Below are 20,036 nucleotides of genomic sequence, written 5' to 3' on the forward strand. Positions count from 1 at the left end.
TGATTTTATATTTATATTTGTTTTGATATAAGCTCAAAGAAGCTTCTCATTTTTTTATATTTATTTAGTACATATTACTTCTTGTATTATTGTTCTTTGTTGAGTAAATTATATAAAAAAATACCCGCTATATTCATTTGTGCAAATTAAAAACATAAATTAATAGAAATAAAGTAAAATTGTTTTTGAATTGAAACTACTGGTGGGCCCCTGATTTTCTAATTCCTCTCAAATTTAAAGCATTAACGAAATTATTACAAAACAAAAATCATAACTGCATGCTTTACAATTAGAGTATGTTCGTAAACTGCAGAATGGATGGATCGCGATAAGGTTGTCTTTTTTTTTCTTTAACATGCTGCCGCTTTATTCAGTGCTCTAACTAAAGCGGTGCTTTCTATTTCACTTTTTAACACATATGTTGGTAATAATTAAGTAGGTAACAAACTGAATGAGGAAATTTCAGTCTTTATTGATTCTCTAAATGGTTAAATAATTTTAATAAAGAACTTATCTTTGGGGAAAAAAAAACACTTTTGCCTATTTTATTCAAAATTTTTGCTTGTTTGCGAAAACAGGAATTTTACTTGGAAACCGACAAAGATAGGACTATAAACATATAAAGGTTTTTCAAGCCTTTGTTCTGTTGCATCTTTAACGATAACTGTATCTCAACAGTTGACACCAACAAGACACAAGCTATAGTACAGCTTGAGGACTTTGTATTTTCCAGGGATGACGTTTTACTTCATTTGAAAAAAATTAGAGACTAAGGCTCCGGGACCAGATAATATTTATCCAAAAATTTTAGTTGAATGTGCGGAGGAATTAGCAGATGTAATCGTAAACATTTTCAATGCTTCTTATAACTCGGGTACAGTGCCAGAGGACTGGAAGCTGGCTAACATTACACCGCTCTTCAAGAAAGGGTCTAAAGGAAGTGCTGGAAATTATAGACCTGTGAGTCTAACTTCTGTGGTTTGCAAAATTTTTGAAACATTGATGAAAATTAAGATAGTAAATTTTCTAGAGACTAATAATCTATTGACTAGTTTTCAGTATGATTTCAGGAAAGGTAAATCTTGTGCAACTAATTTATTACATTTCTATGACAAAGTTACCATGGCTTTGGACAATAAGAAGCCTGTAGATGTTGTTTACATTGATTTTCAAAAAGCTTTCGATAAGGTACCGCATGTTGCTCTACTTAGCAAATTAGCTGATATAGGAATAGGCGGGAAAACTTTCATTTGGGTAAAAAATTGGCTGACCGGAAGGAAACAAAGGGTAGTTGTAAGGGGAAATTATTCTAATTGGTGTGGGATCTTAAGCGGGGTTCCTCAAGAATCAGTGTTAGGGCCTGTTTTGTTCATTGTCTTTATGAACGATATTCACAAAAATATTTCTGGGAACATTAATTGTTTTGCTGATGATGTCAAAGTTATGGGGACTGTAGAAAATGAAGAACAAGCAAATCAGCTGCAAGAGGATCTAGATCATATTACGGAGTGGGCTGATAAATGGGGTATGGTTGTTAACTCTCTGGCGGTTTGACATACGAGCGGAATTTCACCTGGAAAAGGTCACCTTGGGAACATGGCTATCTGCTCGAAATGGTCAATACTTTTTATCTTGAAATTCCCTCCCCCTTTCGGAAGGAGATAAAAAGCACTTAATCCCTTTTGTCCAGGACGTGCTGTCAAAGCTCAACCCCTTTCTTTTCAACGCGTGTTGCAGGGAAGAGTGGAACTCCTCCAGACATGCTGCCAAGGTCCGTCCCGCCCATTTCTCCCCTCAACACGTGTAGCAAACGAGTTGAATTCCTTTCAGCCAGTCGTGTTTTACTAATCACAACTTTCTGTAATATTTATGAAGTAATAATCTAGATTTTAAATCTCTGGAATTTCTATCTCCTACTACTGCTCTAAATTACTATTCACATATTTTATTATTGAATTTAACTACTCATATTCAACATTTATAAAACATATATTTGGAACAAGTTATTTCAATATGAAATAGCTAAATGCATTTAGTTATGATTGTAATGTTTTGCATAACCTGAAATCATACGTAATAATAAAGAGCAATAAAGGAATTCCCTCCCCCCTTCCGCGCAACAGCAATTCGTTGTTTTTCTTTTAACGCTGGGGGAAAAAAGCACTGCAAATTTATACATCTATGCATACTTTTTACATACTATGTTTGTATATGTATATTTTTTTCTTTATTTGTGCATTTTTATGTTTCGAATCTCGCCATATTTGAGACTAAGTGATCGTAATAGCGGTATACCTAGACTTGCCTTATTTCCGAAATGTTCAACCAGGACCCCCCCCCCCCCCCCACCGTGGGTATTTCAAAAGGTACACACCCCGGCTGGTTTTCAGAGTGTTTTAGAAGGTAGTTTATTCTCAATGCTATGGATAAATGATTACTAATTATCAGCCTAAACCAGGAATAATAAATGATACATGACGCAAGCAGATACATTTAAACAATTTATTTTGTAAACGTTAATCTTTTGATGTTACTTCAGCAAGAAATGAGGAATTGAATTTTGAACAATATTTACTTGTTTATTGCATTGGCTAGGACTTTTTTAGAAAGTCTTTTTTGTTTTAAATCTTTTTGTAAAATTCCTTACAAGCAAATCGGATAGCAATTTTATAGCTCATAAATTACAAATCTGTACCTCAGAGCTAAACTAACGTGATTCACATACGCTACTTTACAGGAGAGAAAAAAATATGTCATGTGAGTGCAATTTTCGAAAATATGTAAAATATCCGATATTTTCAATCAACGCAAACTAATGTCTTCAAAATAGTAAATGCATCCTCAAATCACTCTTTATTTATTATTATAATGTGCAGACTTAAAATTAAGGTTTCTTTAATTATTCATATCTAATATTCCATTTTACATTTTAGTCAATTTTAATAGAGTTAATATAGCGTTAGCTGTTCTACTCATTTGTCTTCTGTTAGCTACTTTTACACAGTTATATGATTCAGAAAAAAACAGTATGCAACAGTCAGGGGCACAGTCATAAGACATTTTCTTTTGTTCCAACCAATGGTTAACATTTAATTAGGTACTTTTAATATGCATTAAAATTGTTACATTACTAATAATTTTATGAATAAAAAAAATACATTATTTTGTTATATTAATGTGTAATAATACATCATAAAACTATAGTGCATAACTTTTTAGGTATTTTTAATAATAAATGAGCTATATTACTATGATTAATATAATTTTTATACTGAAAATACCGTAGTTGGAAAAATAAATATCGAAAATATCAAAATATCATGATATTTTCAGAACAAATATCGGATATATATCGGCGAACCCTAGCAGTAATAAACAGAAAATTCAAATTTTTGGACTTACGTCAGTCTGGCTACGAGGTACAGAAATGAAAAATTTATTATTTTAAATAATCCTTCACGGTTAATTATTTTTATATTTTTTTTTGGTCATCTGTAATGAAACTTATATTTTACCGAGACGTGAAGTAAATTGGCCGGGACACTGGATTTTTGAATGAAAATCGGGACTGTCTAGGATCTCGTTTGAAAATCGGAAAACAAATACTAAATCCAACATTCACTGAATTATGGCGTATTTAACAAAGCTATTATTAAAAAAACACTGACAATCACATGGGATCTAGTATGGGGGGCCTCGATGAGAGGCTCAGAAGGACAGTGTAACCTCCCCAAAAAATTTTCATTTGAAAAATGTGGAAACACTATTGCAACATTGAGATTCTTCTTTCAAATTTTAAAAATTGTTTTTAATGATGCATAATGTTGCTTCTCATTAGATGTTATGTAAGTATGATATAATGTGCATGCTCATGTTTATCATTTGGAAAAAGTAGAACTTCATTCGAAAATTTGAGAATCCACCTCTCCCGCCCCCCTCTCATTTTATTTCGGAGTGCCCCTGCTAGTAGTTAAGACCTAAGTGACCGAACTAGGTATCAAATCAAAGTTATGAAAACACAATTAAAGCAAAAAATAGTAAACAACGAAATACTTTTAAATTATAGTGGTAAAAAAAAAGTCGCAGCAAAAAAGTTGTTAAAAAAATTTTACGAATTTTCATCCCCGTAAAAGGTTTATTAATTAGTATGAAGCATGAATTATGATGATTTTTCTATAAAAATCAAGGTTTTATAATTATTTTTGCTTAAGTTGTTCCAAGGAATTGAAAGATCATATGACTTGTATCAAGCAATCGCACAGATTAAATAGTGATTTGAGATAAATATCAGGCTTTGGGCAAATTGAGATCAATGAAAATTCTGGATTTGTTGCTTAATAAAGTACAAATAGTTAAGCTCTGCTGAAGTTTTATTTTAATTATAAAACGGTTTAAACCTTTATTTATTTTTCTCTATTTATTATTATTCCTTTTTTTACATAAAAGAATAGTTATAAATTCTCACTTAACCATTTCCCCATTTCCATCTTCCTACAAAATACTGTAGATCTTAAGCAACTCCATAGAAATTTCCTTTACTAAAAGTCAGGTCCCATTCTTCTGAATTTCTTCCCCCTCTCAATGAAAAAAATTCCGAGGCTCTTTATTTTTTATTGAAAAGAAAAAGCTACAAACGATTCAATTTTTGATTTTTTTTTTTTTTTTTTTTTGAAAACTATTCATTTTCATATATTTTTCCATTTTTAATAACAATAAAAAAAATATTATTAATGTTCTTTGCTAACAACTGAAGTTTTTTTTTTTTTTTTTTGTATAAATGTTAACACAATAGCTGCCTGGTGTTGTGCAAAATTTTTGCTCTTACTATATATTGTTTATTTAGTTTTTTTTTTTACTTATACAGAATTGAAATTGTATGCTAAGAGATAAATGTTTGTTTTTCTTTGTGATTAAAATAATTATAAGCTGAAGTATTAGACAGAATCGGTGAATTTAAAATGTTTCTGATATTAATGATTGAAATTTGCGACCAAAACCCAAGGCCAATCAGTTAGAGTAAATAAATTTGAAAAAATATCCCTTTTTCTTATATTTTTTATAATGTGTTTTGAGTACAACATCTGCCTAAATGTGCGTAAAACGCAACGTAAGTGCACATAAAAGTTCAAAATTGATCTTTTACGTGTACTCTTTGGTTTTTTTTATGGCATTGTGATTTTATAACAGTTAAAGTTCCTAAATTATATGTTAGTAGCGAATAAAGCCGTAGCTATAAATTTATTTCCAAAAGGATACTTTGTTTTCGTTCAATTTGAAATCTCACGGCTTTTATTTATTAATTTATTTGAAATGTAATTGAATGTCATTGTCGTCGATTAAATTATGTTGCATCCATTTACAGCACAATCATTAATTAAATGTAAATTTTAAGCTTAGAAGAAAGAGAAGTGGATATTTCATTCTTGGAATCAAGTTTTGCTTTTAGCAGATGCTTACAATAAATAGCAAGGAGAAAAGCTTAGAAATCTTTGCGTTGATAAGAAGGATGCACTGAACCTTGAAACCCCAACCTGATGAAAGGGTATTGTTTGCATGTGTGAATACAGAAGGTGGGCCCCTGCGCTCCGGGGTGCCGCTCTCAGGAGAGGGGAAAGGAAACGCAGGATTCTACGCCTTGGACCGTTTGACAACGAAAATTTAGTGTCAGAAAAATACGTGTAAAACGCTAGCGACGTGATCTTGCTACGGCGTGATAAGACGTGCAAAACCGCCGGTAAGTTAATGTTGAGAAATGTCAAGTGCTACATTTAGGACATGGAAATAAGTGTACAAGTTATTATTTGCAAGGTTCAGTCATTAGTCAGGCAGACAAAGTTACTGATCTAGGGATCTTAATATGTCAGGATTTAAAGTTTAGCCAACAGTGCAGCATTGCTAGTAACAAAGCCAATAAGATGCTTGGGTTTATCAATAGATCTATTTCAAACAAATCTAAAGAAGTTCTTCTGCCCTTATATAGAAGTTTGGTAAGACCTCATTTGGAGTATGCTGTTCAGTTTTGATCTCCTTATCTTAAGAAACATATTAATGTATTGGAAAGGGTTCAAAAGCGGGCTACAAGGGTAATAAATGGACTTTCCCACTTAGATTATGATTCCAGGCTTAGAAGGCTAAAAATGTACAGTCTTGAGCAAAGAAGAGACCGAGGGGACATGATTCAGTTGTTTAAATTTATTAAAATGAAAGATGTTATGGGGCTGAAGTTTAGCACTGAAAACAGGACAAGGGGTCATTGTTTTAAGCTATTTAAATCTCAGGCTAACATGGATATTAGGAAAAATTATTATTTTAGCGGGGTAGTGGAACCTTGGAACAGCTTACCGGAAGAGGTGGTAATGAGCAAGGGAGTAAATAGTTTTAAGAGGGCCATTGATCTTCACTGGGGATTGTAAATTGACCAGGACCAGTCTAGCTGGGCCCAGAGCCTGTTGCTGGTCGTCACTTTTGTATTTGTATTTATTTGTATTTGTATCTAATGCCACTTTTGACAGTTTTACCTCGTACGGTTCACGAGTTATGAGGATTTAAGTAAACGGCGTGCCCTACTGCTTATCCCCCCTCCCCCGGGGATGTCAACCACCCAGGGGGGGAGACGACATGTGTTTTCGTAATCACTATCAGGCCTGTAACAATAATCAGAAAAAATTTTGCGTCAGGTTTTCCATGCATGCCTAACCCCCCCCCCCCCCCCCCTTTAGATCATGAAATATACTGCAAATTGTGTTCGAGCTTACTACTGTCTTTTTTTTTTAATGCGTTAAGAATACTTAAATAGTTTTAACAGACTGAATAATTATATTTAGGGTTTTATTTATTTAAAAAATAATTAAACAATTTTGGTTTAGAATTTATCTTGATAAAAAAAAGTTTGTTTTGTGCATTTCATTCAGAATGTTTGCTTGTCTTCGAAACATAGAATTTTATTTAAAAACCGACTAAGATAGAACCGTAATCATATTTAACTTTTATAAAGCCCATGTTTTGTTGCATCGATTGCCACTTTTTTCAGTCTTTTATCTCAAATAGTTTGCAAGTTATGAGTTTTAGCAAACGGTTTCCCCCACTGCTTTCCCCCCTCCCCTGGGGTTGTTAGCCACCAAGGGAGCGACGGAATGTGGTTTCATAATCGCTATTGTGCCTATAACAGTAATCGGGGAAAAAAATCTGTTCGCCCTTTGCATGCTCAACCCTCTTCAGATCCTGAACTAGTAGAAATCATATCATAGCAATTGCTCGCAGAAGTGTCCACACTCAAGGACCATTACCTAAAGAATTTTGATGTTTTATAGAAACGTCTAAAAAACTCTGTAATCTTTCCCCTTTTTTTTATAGCCACCTATATATACCTTATTACAAGTATTACATTATGTTTTTTTTTCTTTTAAATTGTAGATGCAAAGTGCAATTGATGAGATTCTGCTATTGAGTGAAAATCAGCCTAAGAAAGCAAGACCTCAAGATGTGGGATCAGATTCTGAAGCAAATACATCCAGAAAACTTTCACCAAGTAAAAAACGTCTTGCAGGTGCAAAAGAAGTGCCATTATCAAAGAGACAAAGAGAAATGGAAAAAAGTTCTGAAGAGCATATCAATGAAGTTGATAGTAACATGGAGGAGAGTATTTGTTCTGAAGAACAGGTCGTGGATTCTGATTATGAAAGTGAACAACGAAGTGAAACAAGCTCTGGTACAAGTTCTAGTTCGCGAGCGCAATCACCTTGTCATCGGAAGCCAAGTGCTGAAGTAGAGAACAATGCGGTTCCAGAAAAACCTATAGTCCTACATGATTCTTTTTCAAATTTTTTGCAAGAATATAAAAAAGAGGGTGGTTTTAGCAATAAATTGAAAAATCATCACAAAAGAAATCCCCATCCAGCCAATCCAAACCCTCCTGTTTATGTGAAGATACCAACTCCAGCATCATTGGATATCCTAACTGTATGTGATTATGTTAGGGAAAAGAAAGTAGTTGCAACAAAAAAGAGGATTGGATTTATAGGTTTAGGAGTTATTGGACAAGGTATTGTAAAATCTCTTCTGAACACTGGTCATGATGTCACAGTTTGGGACCATACTGCTGAAGTATGCCAACCATTTCTTGCTGCTGGTGCTCAATGGTATGTGTGTGATTCTGTTACATGTCAAGTCTTGCGTGTAGAGTTTCTGGGTACCTAGAAAGTCATGGAAAATTTTCAGCAAACAATGCTAAAGAATCATGGATAGTGGCAATTAATTGGTTATGGGTTTGCAATTTTAGAACAAACTTTCTTACCAACTTTTATGGGTTAGGTGTATACTTTAATCATTTTAGCTGTTCTTCAGTTTCACGTGTCAGCCCTGTTTTTTACACATTTTAAAATCTGATATTCAGAGTATAAAACTGGTCAGTAAAAGTCAGTATTCAAGTCAAAAAATTTATTTTAAGAAAATTATCGGGTTTTTTGTGTTTCATATTTACCTTATAAACTTAAATTCCAAAAAAGTGAGACATTGCCAATACTGCAACGTAATTTTACCAACATGGTAAAGTTTGCATTATTTGATAAGAATAATTTACTGTTAACTTTTTAGTCTACTTCCCACAAATATTTGTAAGAATGAACAAATATATGCTTCTTCTCTTGTAAAAAATTCTTAAAAAGAAATAATTGCACCGTTTATATGTTTTTGAAGGGACTGTATGAAAAAAGCGTACAAATGAAAAAAACGTATAATAGGTCAGGGGTCTGGCCAGAGCAAATTTGGGTCCGTTAACGGACTCTTCACAAAAATCTGATCAACCAAAACGGACCTTTCACAAAATCCCTACCAACCAAAACGGACCCTTCACAAAATTCTGATAAACAAAAACGGATCTTTCACAAATTGTTTATTGAAAGAGCAAATCTCAAATTAAAATAATACAGCATATTTCCTGTATAAAAACTATAATATTTGGAGCCTTTTTAAAGTTAAATTAGAGGAATCAACTTGTACAAAATCAGCTAATTTTGCAAAAGAAAAAAAAATCGGCACTCTTGTGATGCTTCTTTGTGATGCTTCTGCAAGCCATAAATAATCACAACTGCCAATAAATATAATGCCTGTTGTTGGTTTCTGTGAATGAAATTAACAGCTGAAAGTCAGTTTGGTTTATAATTTTGCTTGTTTGTTTTATGCAGCGATGTTGTTGTAAACTTCTTTGAAAAAGGGTCAACATTCTCTGAATAGGCGTAGTAAGCACTTTTCTCCCCACTCATGATTTAATCTTCAATAATGTACAGTGAAAGGAACTTAGAACTGAAAAGGATAGTAGGGGTGGGGAGGGGAGATGTGATCGCTTCAGCGATGTTTAACTGTTTATCACCACTTAGTGTCTGGTGGTGCAATGTCAAACTGTTATTTTGGGAGGAAGTTATATGGGTTTGGTTTTTCGATGCTGAAAAGCATAATTAACTTGAAATAAACTTTTATTTACCTTTTTTTTTTCTATAGATGCCTTTTTGAAAAACGCAATCTTTTTATATCCGATATGAGAATTATATTTTGTTCTTTTTTTCAAGCCAGTAACTTCGCTTTATTAGGATGCAAATAAATGAAAAATCTCTTTATTTTTGTAACAAAGCTTATTTCAAGTTTTTAAAGTGGAATTCTATTTTCTTTTATGAGTCAATAATTAAAATGTGGAATTGATGGTTTATTTTTTATTTTATTTATTTATTTATTTTTCCTTCAACTGTGTCCAAATGATAGTCCTATGATAAACATTAATGATATGTTTATCATAGGACTCTAAAATGCAATTCAAAAATAATTTTATCAAAAAAATTTATTTTACAAGCCGTTTTTATACTTTTAATGCCTTTACTTTAAAGATTGCAATCTCTTTGCATCTGCTGTGGAAATCTGATTTTTCGAATTTTTGATGTTCAGTACGCTTAGTTAAGAGGTAAACAAATAAAATATTTTTTTATTTTTGTAAAAATCACAGAGTTTATAAGAAACGAAACTCTGCTCTTAAACAGTGTCTTGGGTTAAAAAGTTAAATGCTGAACCCCTGCCTGATTTTTTTTTCTAACAGTTATTTTAAATACTATACAAATAACATTTCTAGTATAATTTAACATGATGTAGAATGGTTGATAAATATTGATACTTGAGGGGTGCCAATCTTCCAGGGAGTGATGCCTCCCCCCCCTCTCCCCAAATACTAGATAAACACTGAGAATGATATTCTTAACAGAAAAGAGAGAAAACACTCAACTTAAAGTGTCAGTGATTCAGTTTCCACCATCTCAAAAGTCTAAACTTACGTTTTTACAAAAAAAAAAATTTTTTTTTTTTTTTTTTTTTTGCAAAATTATTTGATTTTTCACAAAAATAATTGATTTTTCACAAAATTACTTGATTTTTCACAAAAAACTGACCCTGTGAAAAATCCTGGACAGACCCCAGTAGGTATAGGTTAATGTGTATTAGACTCTGCAGGGACCAATTTTAAAAACGTATAATTGATAAAAATGTATAAAAGGGAAACGTATAAACGGGGATCCACTGTAAGTAAAGTAATGGATACTGCAAAATAAATTTTTTGAAAGTAAAGTATTGAGATGAGGAAATATGTGTATGATAGTCTATCTGATCAACCCCCCCCCCCCTCCCTTTCCACCTTTGAAAAAAATATTTCTTGTTCAAAAAATGTTGGAGAGGGTGCATCATTCTCTTTCTTTCCCAATGGTTCAACAAAATAACAACATAAGCACATAATGCAAAAATTGAAAGAAAGATATAAATCTCGAAATAAAAGAGAGATTTGTTTTGAAAAAACTTATTTCAAGAGAGCTTTAAGTACAAAAAATATTTCTCAAATTTGGTTATTTTAAGGATAATTTTGAGAAATTTAAAATGTTTTATTATCCATTCCAATTTAAGCCCTTTATTTAAGAAATGAACATAATATTTCTTGCAAATATTTACAGTGAGTAGATGCATGTTTAAAGGTTGTTGTTTTTTAAAATTTTATTTATTAATTTTTATTATTATCATTATTTTTAAATTTTAAGAAATAAACAAAAAGTTTCATATTCTTTAATTGAATTGGTTTCCTGTAGATTTAATGGCATTGACGAAAGTTGGTGATTGGTTGATTGAATAAAAAGGAAGAGAATTCAAAGCATAAATCCCCCCCCCCCCCTGTGGACCCTTACGTAATTAATGAATGGCTCCGAATTTATGCAGTCAAAGCTTGCATTGATTTTGAGTAAAATGTTTTTTTATCCTTCTTAATCATTTGATGTTTAATTTTCGGATTGTTGTCGTCTTTGTTAACTAAATTAATAACATTTAAAGTAAGAAAAAATTATGTGCACTTTTTAAATATTATCTCATTAATAAAAAAATTTTACAGTGCCGAGACACCTGCTGATGTTGTTTTGGCATCAGACATAATCTTCTCCTGCTTGGAAGATCAGGAGGATGTAAAAAATTTTGTGTTCTATAGCAAAGGAGTTATTAACGGATTTGACCGCAGCTCAGAACCTGGAAAAATATATGCAGAGATGACATTAATTAATAAACAGTTATCTGAAGATATACGTATATATATTGTAAAACGAGATGGAAAATATCTTGAAGCAGGTTTTTATGGTACAAAGGAAATGGCTGAAAATGGAAAGCTAGTATTATATGTTGCAGGTAAGATATCCATGATTTTTTCATACTTTTTTTAAAACCCTTTCCGGGGTGATTCATGTAGGGGAGACCGGGGTTAGTGGTGCCATCAACCTTCCTGACTGAGCCAATAGATTTCAACACCTGTCGCATCATGTGAGTTAGCAGGTTTATAATCTCAGTGTCTTGTGTAAGTTTGGAAGTATAGCGTTGGACTGTTTTTAAGATAAAAATATTTATTGTGTTTTCTACAGCAAAAATAAATTTTGTGACCTGCGTTGTAATTGTCATTGCCATTAAGCACACAGAGGTGTGAAAACTTTCCTAACATTATTTAAACACCTAAAATTCGAGCTGTTATTATAAGCATTTTATTTGTTGATCATGATACTATTTTGGAAACTATTCAGTAAAGTTCAAAATGGCATAACACGGGCCTAGTTTGACAAAGTCAAGGAGGCAAGTTGGGACAGTGTCCCTATTTGCTCCGGTCTGTTATCCATCAGAGATGAGAGCGTTGATGACCAAAATGGCAGTGAAAATAATAAATTTGAAGTATTATCAAAACCGGCACTTCAGCAATAAATTTAGTCAATAATAGTAAGAATGCAAAGAAGTCATCAGAACGGAGAAATCTTTTTGAATTAGATGAATATATGGCAGTTGACATTTAGCATTGTAATAGCAGTATGTTTTACAGAAAAAAAACCTAACCTGGAAATTGAAAGTGCAAGCACTCCGCTCATAAATGTTTTAAGACCTCTTATTCTAGCAATCGCACCTAAAGAGAAAATGCGAGCAAAACAAAAAGTAAGAAACAAATTGAAGAAGAAAAAGCAAAATTTAAACTTTACGAAAATACCGAAAAGTGTACAATAAAATTAAACCAACGTTATTAAAAAAATAGGAGAAAAAATATTCAAATAGCTCTAAAAATGATAAAAATTGATTATGTCTAGTTTGCTAGTTAGCAATACAAAGTTTCTAGACAAGTAGAAAACTGGATACAATGCATGACACTTAAAAACTGGTCTCATGTCAAATGTACCAAAAAATAAACCTTATTTCATTTGCATTAACAGCACATTGGATGTTGAAACAAGCGATGATAATGAGTGATTATAAAAATAGGTAGGCCTGTAGGATATGGGCTTAAAAATTAATGCTGGTATAACCGGGAAGGCTGGCTAACACCCGGGAAGACTCTGACAATTACATTTTCACTTTTAACGAGACGTAACAAAAAGTTGTTCGCAACCCAGTTGATAGGGAGAAAAAGCCACCGAAACATTCAGGTGGGCAATTAAATTGTTGGAACTTGCAAAAACATTTCACAAAACATGATGCAAAGAAGGAAAATTTAAAGTACATCATTCAATTTCAAAAATTTTCAAAAGTTTCTGAAAAATATCGAAATGTACACCATTCAACGGTACATGTACTTTTGGCAGTAGTACAACCCAGCCTTTTTACAGATGCATGTACACTCTTTATCATTTCATAGTCTTATTCAAAAATATGTTCACTATGTCTGCACAGGAAAGGGACTGAGCCCATAACCTGTGTTGGAGAGAATTTCTAATCTACTAATATCTCCCTAATGTTTCCTTTGATACTAGCAGAGTGAGTTCGGAAATAAGACTAACAAACTATTTCTAACTTTCATGACATTTATTTAAACAGTAATGTAAATAGTTAAAACAAGCTGTAAATGATAAAAATAAATACTAAGAACACAATCTCTCCACATGCTACTTTTGCATGAGATAACTAATACTGCAATGCAAACTGCATGCCTATCGACTAAAAACTTCGACGAAGAAACCCATTGGGAAATAAGCTAACTCCAGCTCATCATTTTCAATAAAGGGCGAACGGCACGAACAAGCAAGTGCGAATACCGATCTAGTGATCGCCTACATCGACAAGAGATGATCAAAGAGCGAGAACATAAGCCACGAGCAGTTTAAATATCCCCCGATTCATTAGCATATCCGAGTCACGTGAATGGACACTCGTCACTGCTATTGTTAAGCACACGTGCCATCAGATTCCTTCTAGAAGCATCCATGTGACGTCATCCACTACGGACTTCCCGCCAAAGGTGGACGAAAGTGAAACCAAACATTCAGTCGATTCGACCAATGTGAATGAGTGCTGATAAGAATCTTTTACCCCAGTCATGCATAATTATTGGTAATACATTATAAGGAAAAACATTCTTTTACTCTTGGTGTTGTGAGATGATGTATTAGGATTATTTACTGTTGTTATTAACAGGCATTTATGCCTAACAGTTCCTTCGGGTTTTTTTTGGCTCCCCCAAACCTGTGCGAATTCATGTACTTTACTTATTTATTTTTGGCGCCCTTGAACCTGTACGCCTTCGTTTTTTCACGCCCTCAAACCTGTGCGCTTTCATTTATTTTTGCACCTTTAAAACCTTTGTGCTCTTGAACCTCAGTTCTTTCGTGCCCTTTGGTAGTTAAGGTTAAGTATCCAGTATTTCGTGCTCGTGTTCCAACGAGAAAAATTTCCTGAGACAAGTTAGAACTGAAGAGTAAAAAAAAAAATCATTTTGATGTTGATTTAGTGATACATCCCTAGCAAAGCTCCGTCTTAACAAAAAAAAAAAAGCCTTTTCGATGTTATTGTAGTGTTGCAGAATTTGCCACCCCTGGCAAAGTGCCGGCAGGGGTGAGTGCCCCCTTTGCCCTCCCCTACGCTACGCCACAGGCTCAAGGTTTACTCTAATGATATGACTCATTAAATGTTTCTCATCAGTACAAATCTTATGGCAATATCAGAAATGACAAAAGTCACAACTAGCCCCGGTCTCTTCTATTTATCGGCTGGGAAGATATCTCATAGCCAGGCAGGAAATTTATAGGTATTAAGCCTAATATGGAACAGCAGTTTCATGTTGGACAATTATCGTTTGCACAATCTCATTTTAAATTAGCATGAAAACAACTTGGAACATTGCCATTTTTTTTTCTCGACTGTGATTAAATAAAATTTTGTTATTGATTCAAGTTAAAAATTTCCCCTGTGTATTACACTGGTCAGCAAATAAGAACTTTTTGTCTGCGTCGTGGTTTTAAAACATCAACTCCTACTAATTTTGGGTCAAGAAAAACTTAATTTGGTGCTGGGTTTTTTTTAGCTCTCGTTTTCAAGAAACATAAAAGCCCACTGGAGAAAGATGCACAACAACCACAAATAGATTTAAAGGCAATGTTAAGAAGGAATAAGAAACCCTGTGCAATAAATGTTATTAAATAATGCTTATTTTTTGGAAAGCAGTGGTTGTTTTTGGCTTGTTGCTATAAACGCTTCATTTTCGATTGCTTTTTGTACGTCAAAGAAGGACCATCTCTTTTAATAGTTCAGCGGCATTTGGGGAGCGTTAACTCAACCCAATGACCCTGATATCTGCATTCCATTGTAAAGATATTTTGGTGAAACCTTTCTTCATGCTCACTGCTCATAACTTTAGTTTTTAAACAAAATATCCTGAAAGAAGTGAACAAAATAGTTTCAGAGACACATTATTCATCAGGGTTCATTGATTTAATTCAGCTTGATTTAAATCAAGTGATTTTTTTTTTTTTAAATCATTGATTTGAATCAAATGATTTTTTTAACAAAATGATTAATTTGAATTAGTTCATTTTATTTGTATGAATTAATTTTGTACTTTTAGAATGTTTTGCTCTAAATTTCACTACACTGCATAAAATATTCTTAAATTCAAAAGGCAAAACTACATATGGATCCCTCTTTCTGTGTGTGAAACAGATTTCACTCTTACAATATTGCTTTGATTACGAAATTACAGTTCAATTCATTATAGAACCAAATAAAAATTTGCAGTTTTTCTAAAACACCATCACTAATAGTCAAGAAAAGTAATTGCTCAGCATATTTTACACTAAAATGTACATGATAATGTAAACCTAATTTTTAAGCAAAGCACAAAACAAAATCATTTCTTATCTGAGTAAAATAACGTATTTATAAATCTTAAAAATGTATTGGATAGTTACGGAACTTATCTTAGTTTTAAAAGTAAGCTGAATTCATCTATTGTATGAAATATATTATGTTTATAGGTGTAAAGTAATTAAAAACTACACATTTTTGAAAATTTAAAAAAAAAATCTGATTTAAATATAAAAAATCAGACTTTTTTGATTTAAAAAAAATCAGTCACTAACCGAACAATGTTATTCATCAATGGTCACAGAACTTTCGCAGGGATTATTTGACCAACTGTTTTTAGTTCTAGTCTTCTCTGCTGCTTAGAAATACTTGTAATATACCCTTAAAGGCTGCCTGGGTAATTTTTTCTCCCATCGATTTTTTTTTTTTTTCAAAAATACTGATTTTAATAATTTGCGCGTATTTTAAGGGCCGTTAAAAATTCTCCCCTCAACATTAGCTTCAATATATCTTGGAAATTTCCCTGTAAGGTATTGGAAAATTGTCTTTGTCCACAGCTTTCATTCTCAGCAGAATCAGCATGGGTAGAAGCAGAAATGGGTAGATCTACCCATTTTTTTGAACTCCAAATTTGGCTGATTTTGGGCATTTCTCTTCCCAGAATTTAAATTTCTTGTAGTCCTTTTCGGTTTTCATGTAGTGAGGTTTTCTATATCAACCTAGGATCAAAGTTTAGAGGACAGTCAGTCCCATGGCGGGTGTTTCTATCTGCCAGGAAAAAAGAGCATTAGTGAGAATTCACTATCCTAGTTAGCCCTGTACCTTGAAAACTAGAGCTAATCTCAACTTTTTGTGGTGATTTTTGTGTTTAGCTAGGCAAAATACTTCAGAAATAGCTATTTTTGAGCCGGATGCATTTTTCGTGTTAACTAGTCTTATTATTTGGCAATTTATCTTCTTTCTCTTTTTTTTTTCTTCTTTTTTTTAGGATTTTAGGTGTTTTTATGGATTGTTGTGCTTTATTTATGCAGGAATTTTTGATATGCGGTTTTTTTCTTTAAGAATGGTTTTTTGACGGGAAATTTCACAGAATTTTTTTCCTCCCTAATTGAAGCCTAATTGTTAAACATGCATCACTTTCACTTGACATAACTTTTATTTTTGAGGCACACCTCAAAATGCCGGGCAACACGACTAGTAAATAAAATAATATAATTTCAAGACCTTAAATAAAATAATATAGAGTTTAAATGTTAAATAAAATAATACAAGGGCAAATCAAAAAGTCTTTGAGCCTATTTTTTTTAGCCAAAATACGGCTGTGAATACAAAGCAAACATATACATTCCCAACAGTGACAGTTCCTTCAACCGTACCAGCCGTATCTTTTTTTTGCTCGGAAAAATGGAGCTGCTATCCGTCATTTAAGATGACGGTTGTTATTCTGACCTCCACAGCTTATCAGCAGCCAAATGTTATTCGTTTTTTATGGAGCAAGGGACAAAAGCCCATAGCAATTCACAGGGAAATGCACCTGCAGTCCAGACCTTGTCCTAGTGATTTTCATTACACTGAAGAAGTTTCTGGCAGGACCGAGATTCACATTTGAGGAAGAAGCCAAGAACGTGATCCGCCGGTGCACAGTTTCCACAGGCAGCCAGAAGAGTTCTGCCACAGGGGGATTTCTAACTTAGTCCCCGCGATGGGACAAATGTCTGAACCGGTGTGGTGACTATGTGGAGAAATAGCGTAAGTGGCATAGTTTACTATGTATATTTTTAAATACTTGTAGGTATATTTTTTTGGCAAATAAAAAATAGGCGCAAAGACTTTTTGATTTGCCCTTGCATATTATAAAATGTTAAATGAAATAATATAGTTTAAAAATGTTTAATAAAATAATAGTTTCAAAATGTTAAATGAAGTAATATAGTTTCAAAATGTTAAATAATATAATATAGTTTGAAAACGTTGAATAAAATAGCATAATTTCAAAATGTTAAATAAAAATAATATAGTTTTGAAATGTTGAATAAAATGATATAGTTCCAAAATGTTGAATAAAATAATATAGTTCCAAAATGTTAAATTAAATAACATAGTTTTTAATTGTTAAACAAAATAATGTAGATTTTAATAATATAGTTTTAAAATGTGATCATTATCTCACTACTTATATTACACAGCTGAGTTAGTAAGCAATTAAAAGAAAAACTACGGTTGATTTTAGGACAACAGTTTAGGGTATTTTCTTTACTGAAAGTATTCCTTGTGGTAATTAATAAATCCAGCTATTATTTTTTTTCCCTTACCCTGCTTTTGAAGTCAAGTCTCTTTAAATTTCAGTCTAAATCCTTTCTCTCTCTCTCTCTCTGAATTCTTGAGGGATTTAGCCACTTCTTAACATAAAGCGTGTGTTGAAAATGTACAAAATGGCTAATTAAAAGGTTTTCCTGATACTTGCCTATTTATTTGAAATAGTGCAAGTTGATTGAATGAAAAAAGCTTTAAAAAAGTTTTCTTTTCTAATATAAGTGTGAAAAATTCAGTTAATTCTGTAAATGATTTGTAAAATAATGGGGTTTTTTGTGTATTATGTTTGCTTACTCTTTTAAGTCTTCAACCCTCATTGAAATTTTATCATATTTGATCTCTTGGGAAAGGAGAAGGGAAACATATTAAATGTTTTGCGTGAAATTTCATAAATGTGGCACAGGAATTCAAAAATTTTATTTGCATTCACTATCGCCCTGATTTTGATAAAATATCGAATTTAGACTAATTTCAATCAACTTTTCTGCTTATTTCATAATAACGGCTCAGTCTAGAAAAATTATATTTTGGCAAAAAGGGTATCCTTAAAATATATACTATGTTTATTTAGTGACAAAAAGTTTAACCAGACATTGTTCCAGTTGCAAGGTAATTATTTCTTTGCATTAAAAAACATTTAGCTTTTAAGATATAAAGGATGTGAAGTTTTAAACTAAATTAACTTTTTGTTCCTTTCCATTTTATGATAAAATGGCGCCTTATTAGCATTGGTAGGAAAATTTTATTTCATTTCGTATTTTTATCTCATTTATTTTTTGTTTTAAGTAATGAAATATTCTCATTTAATTTTGTTTTTGCAACACAACAGGGAAATAGGAAAATTTAGAGGTTGATATTTTGTGGGGGTTTTTTTTTTTTTTTTTTTTTCAATTTCTTCACTAATTTGAAGACTCCAAAGTACTCCCAGTTAAGCAACCTGGGCATTGATTTAAAAAAAATGTGCCATCTAAATTGTGTTGTAAATTTGCATTTTAAAACCCTTCTGTACAAAATGATCTATTTTTACTTTTTATTTTTGATGTGTAATATTGCTTTTTCAGATCCTCTTAGTATATTTTCATTGCCAGGAGTTGTTAATTTTTATGAATGAAATGCAATTTTAGAATTTATTTTCCCCCCAGGCAATCCAGCTGCATATAAAGATTGTGAATCATGCTTTAAAGCTATGTCTCGAACAATGAAATATACTGGCACGAATCTTGGAAATGTGCCTAATTTTGCCATCCACATGCTTGAAGGAAAAATATCTGCAGGTGTTGCCGAAGCATTTCACATTGCAGAGAAATGTAACATTTCTCGGGAGGATTTTTTCAAACTCCTTAAACTTTCTCCATATTACTGTGAGTTGATGAAAGATACTGGAGAAGCTATCCTTTCTAGAGATTATTCACCTAAAGTATCTATTTCCAGAATACTGAATGCAATGAAATTAGCGCATGGAACGAGCTCAGGTGACGATTATTCTAGTTATTTAGGAAATGCTGTTCAAAGACTCTATGCTAAAGCACAACAATTCAATTATGGCTCACATGACATGAGTGCTGTATATTTATTGTATGGTTTACCTAGACAGAGTGTAACTTCTGCACAGGAAGTACAGCCAGAATCAGACAGTGCAGCTAGTGACGGTCATAAAAAGCAATGAACTTCATGGAATGGAAAATAAAAAATTGTATGTGTGATGCAAACATACCTTTTTTTTCAGATGGCTTAAGTCAATAAAGCTAATGAGGCAAAAAAAAAAATTGCCAACTTTCAAAATTAAATATGTGATTGCATTTCTCAGCCTTGCTTTAGTTGCTTTCTGTGGAACTGGTGCTTTTCAAGTTTAGGGCTCACGTTTGTCTTTATATTCACCTGTATTGCTTTGTTTTGAATTAAAAGCAAAACTAATCTTTTCTTTCATAGCTTTTTAATAAAATTTCATTTCACAAAACACGGTAAATATTTTCCATACTGCATATGTTGCTGTTAATTACAAAAGTAGGGATTGATTTACATGGGAGCTCACAGAAAATCAGCTTCTGTACACTACTTTTTTGCCAAAAAATGTTTGAAATTTAGGCAGTAAGCAGCAAGAGCTCCGG

The 20,036-nt window shown here is 32.5% G+C and overlaps 1 protein-coding gene across 8 annotated transcripts in view; it reads left to right on the forward strand.

Moving 5' to 3' along the window:
- LOC129220044 (cytokine-like nuclear factor N-PAC) overlaps window positions 1-19,854 on the forward strand; it is a 43,631-nt gene extending 23,777 nt beyond the window's left edge. For all 8 annotated transcript variants that reach the window (XM_054854378.1, XM_054854376.1, XM_054854384.1 and 5 more), the window contains 3 exons: window positions 7,414-8,138; window positions 11,408-11,694; window positions 19,071-19,854. In XM_054854378.1, the coding sequence (XP_054710353.1) occupies window positions 7,414-8,138; window positions 11,408-11,694; window positions 19,071-19,594 (1,536 nt within the window). In that variant the 3' untranslated portion in view covers window positions 19,595-19,854. The remainder of the gene's footprint in view (window positions 1-7,413; window positions 8,139-11,407; window positions 11,695-19,070) is intronic.
- The last annotated feature ends 182 nt before the right edge of the window (window positions 19,855-20,036 follow it).

Source organism: Uloborus diversus, chromosome 4 (assembly GCF_026930045.1).
Source record: "Uloborus diversus isolate 005 chromosome 4, Udiv.v.3.1, whole genome shotgun sequence".
Lineage (NCBI taxonomy): Eukaryota > Metazoa > Arthropoda > Arachnida > Araneae > Uloboridae > Uloborus > Uloborus diversus.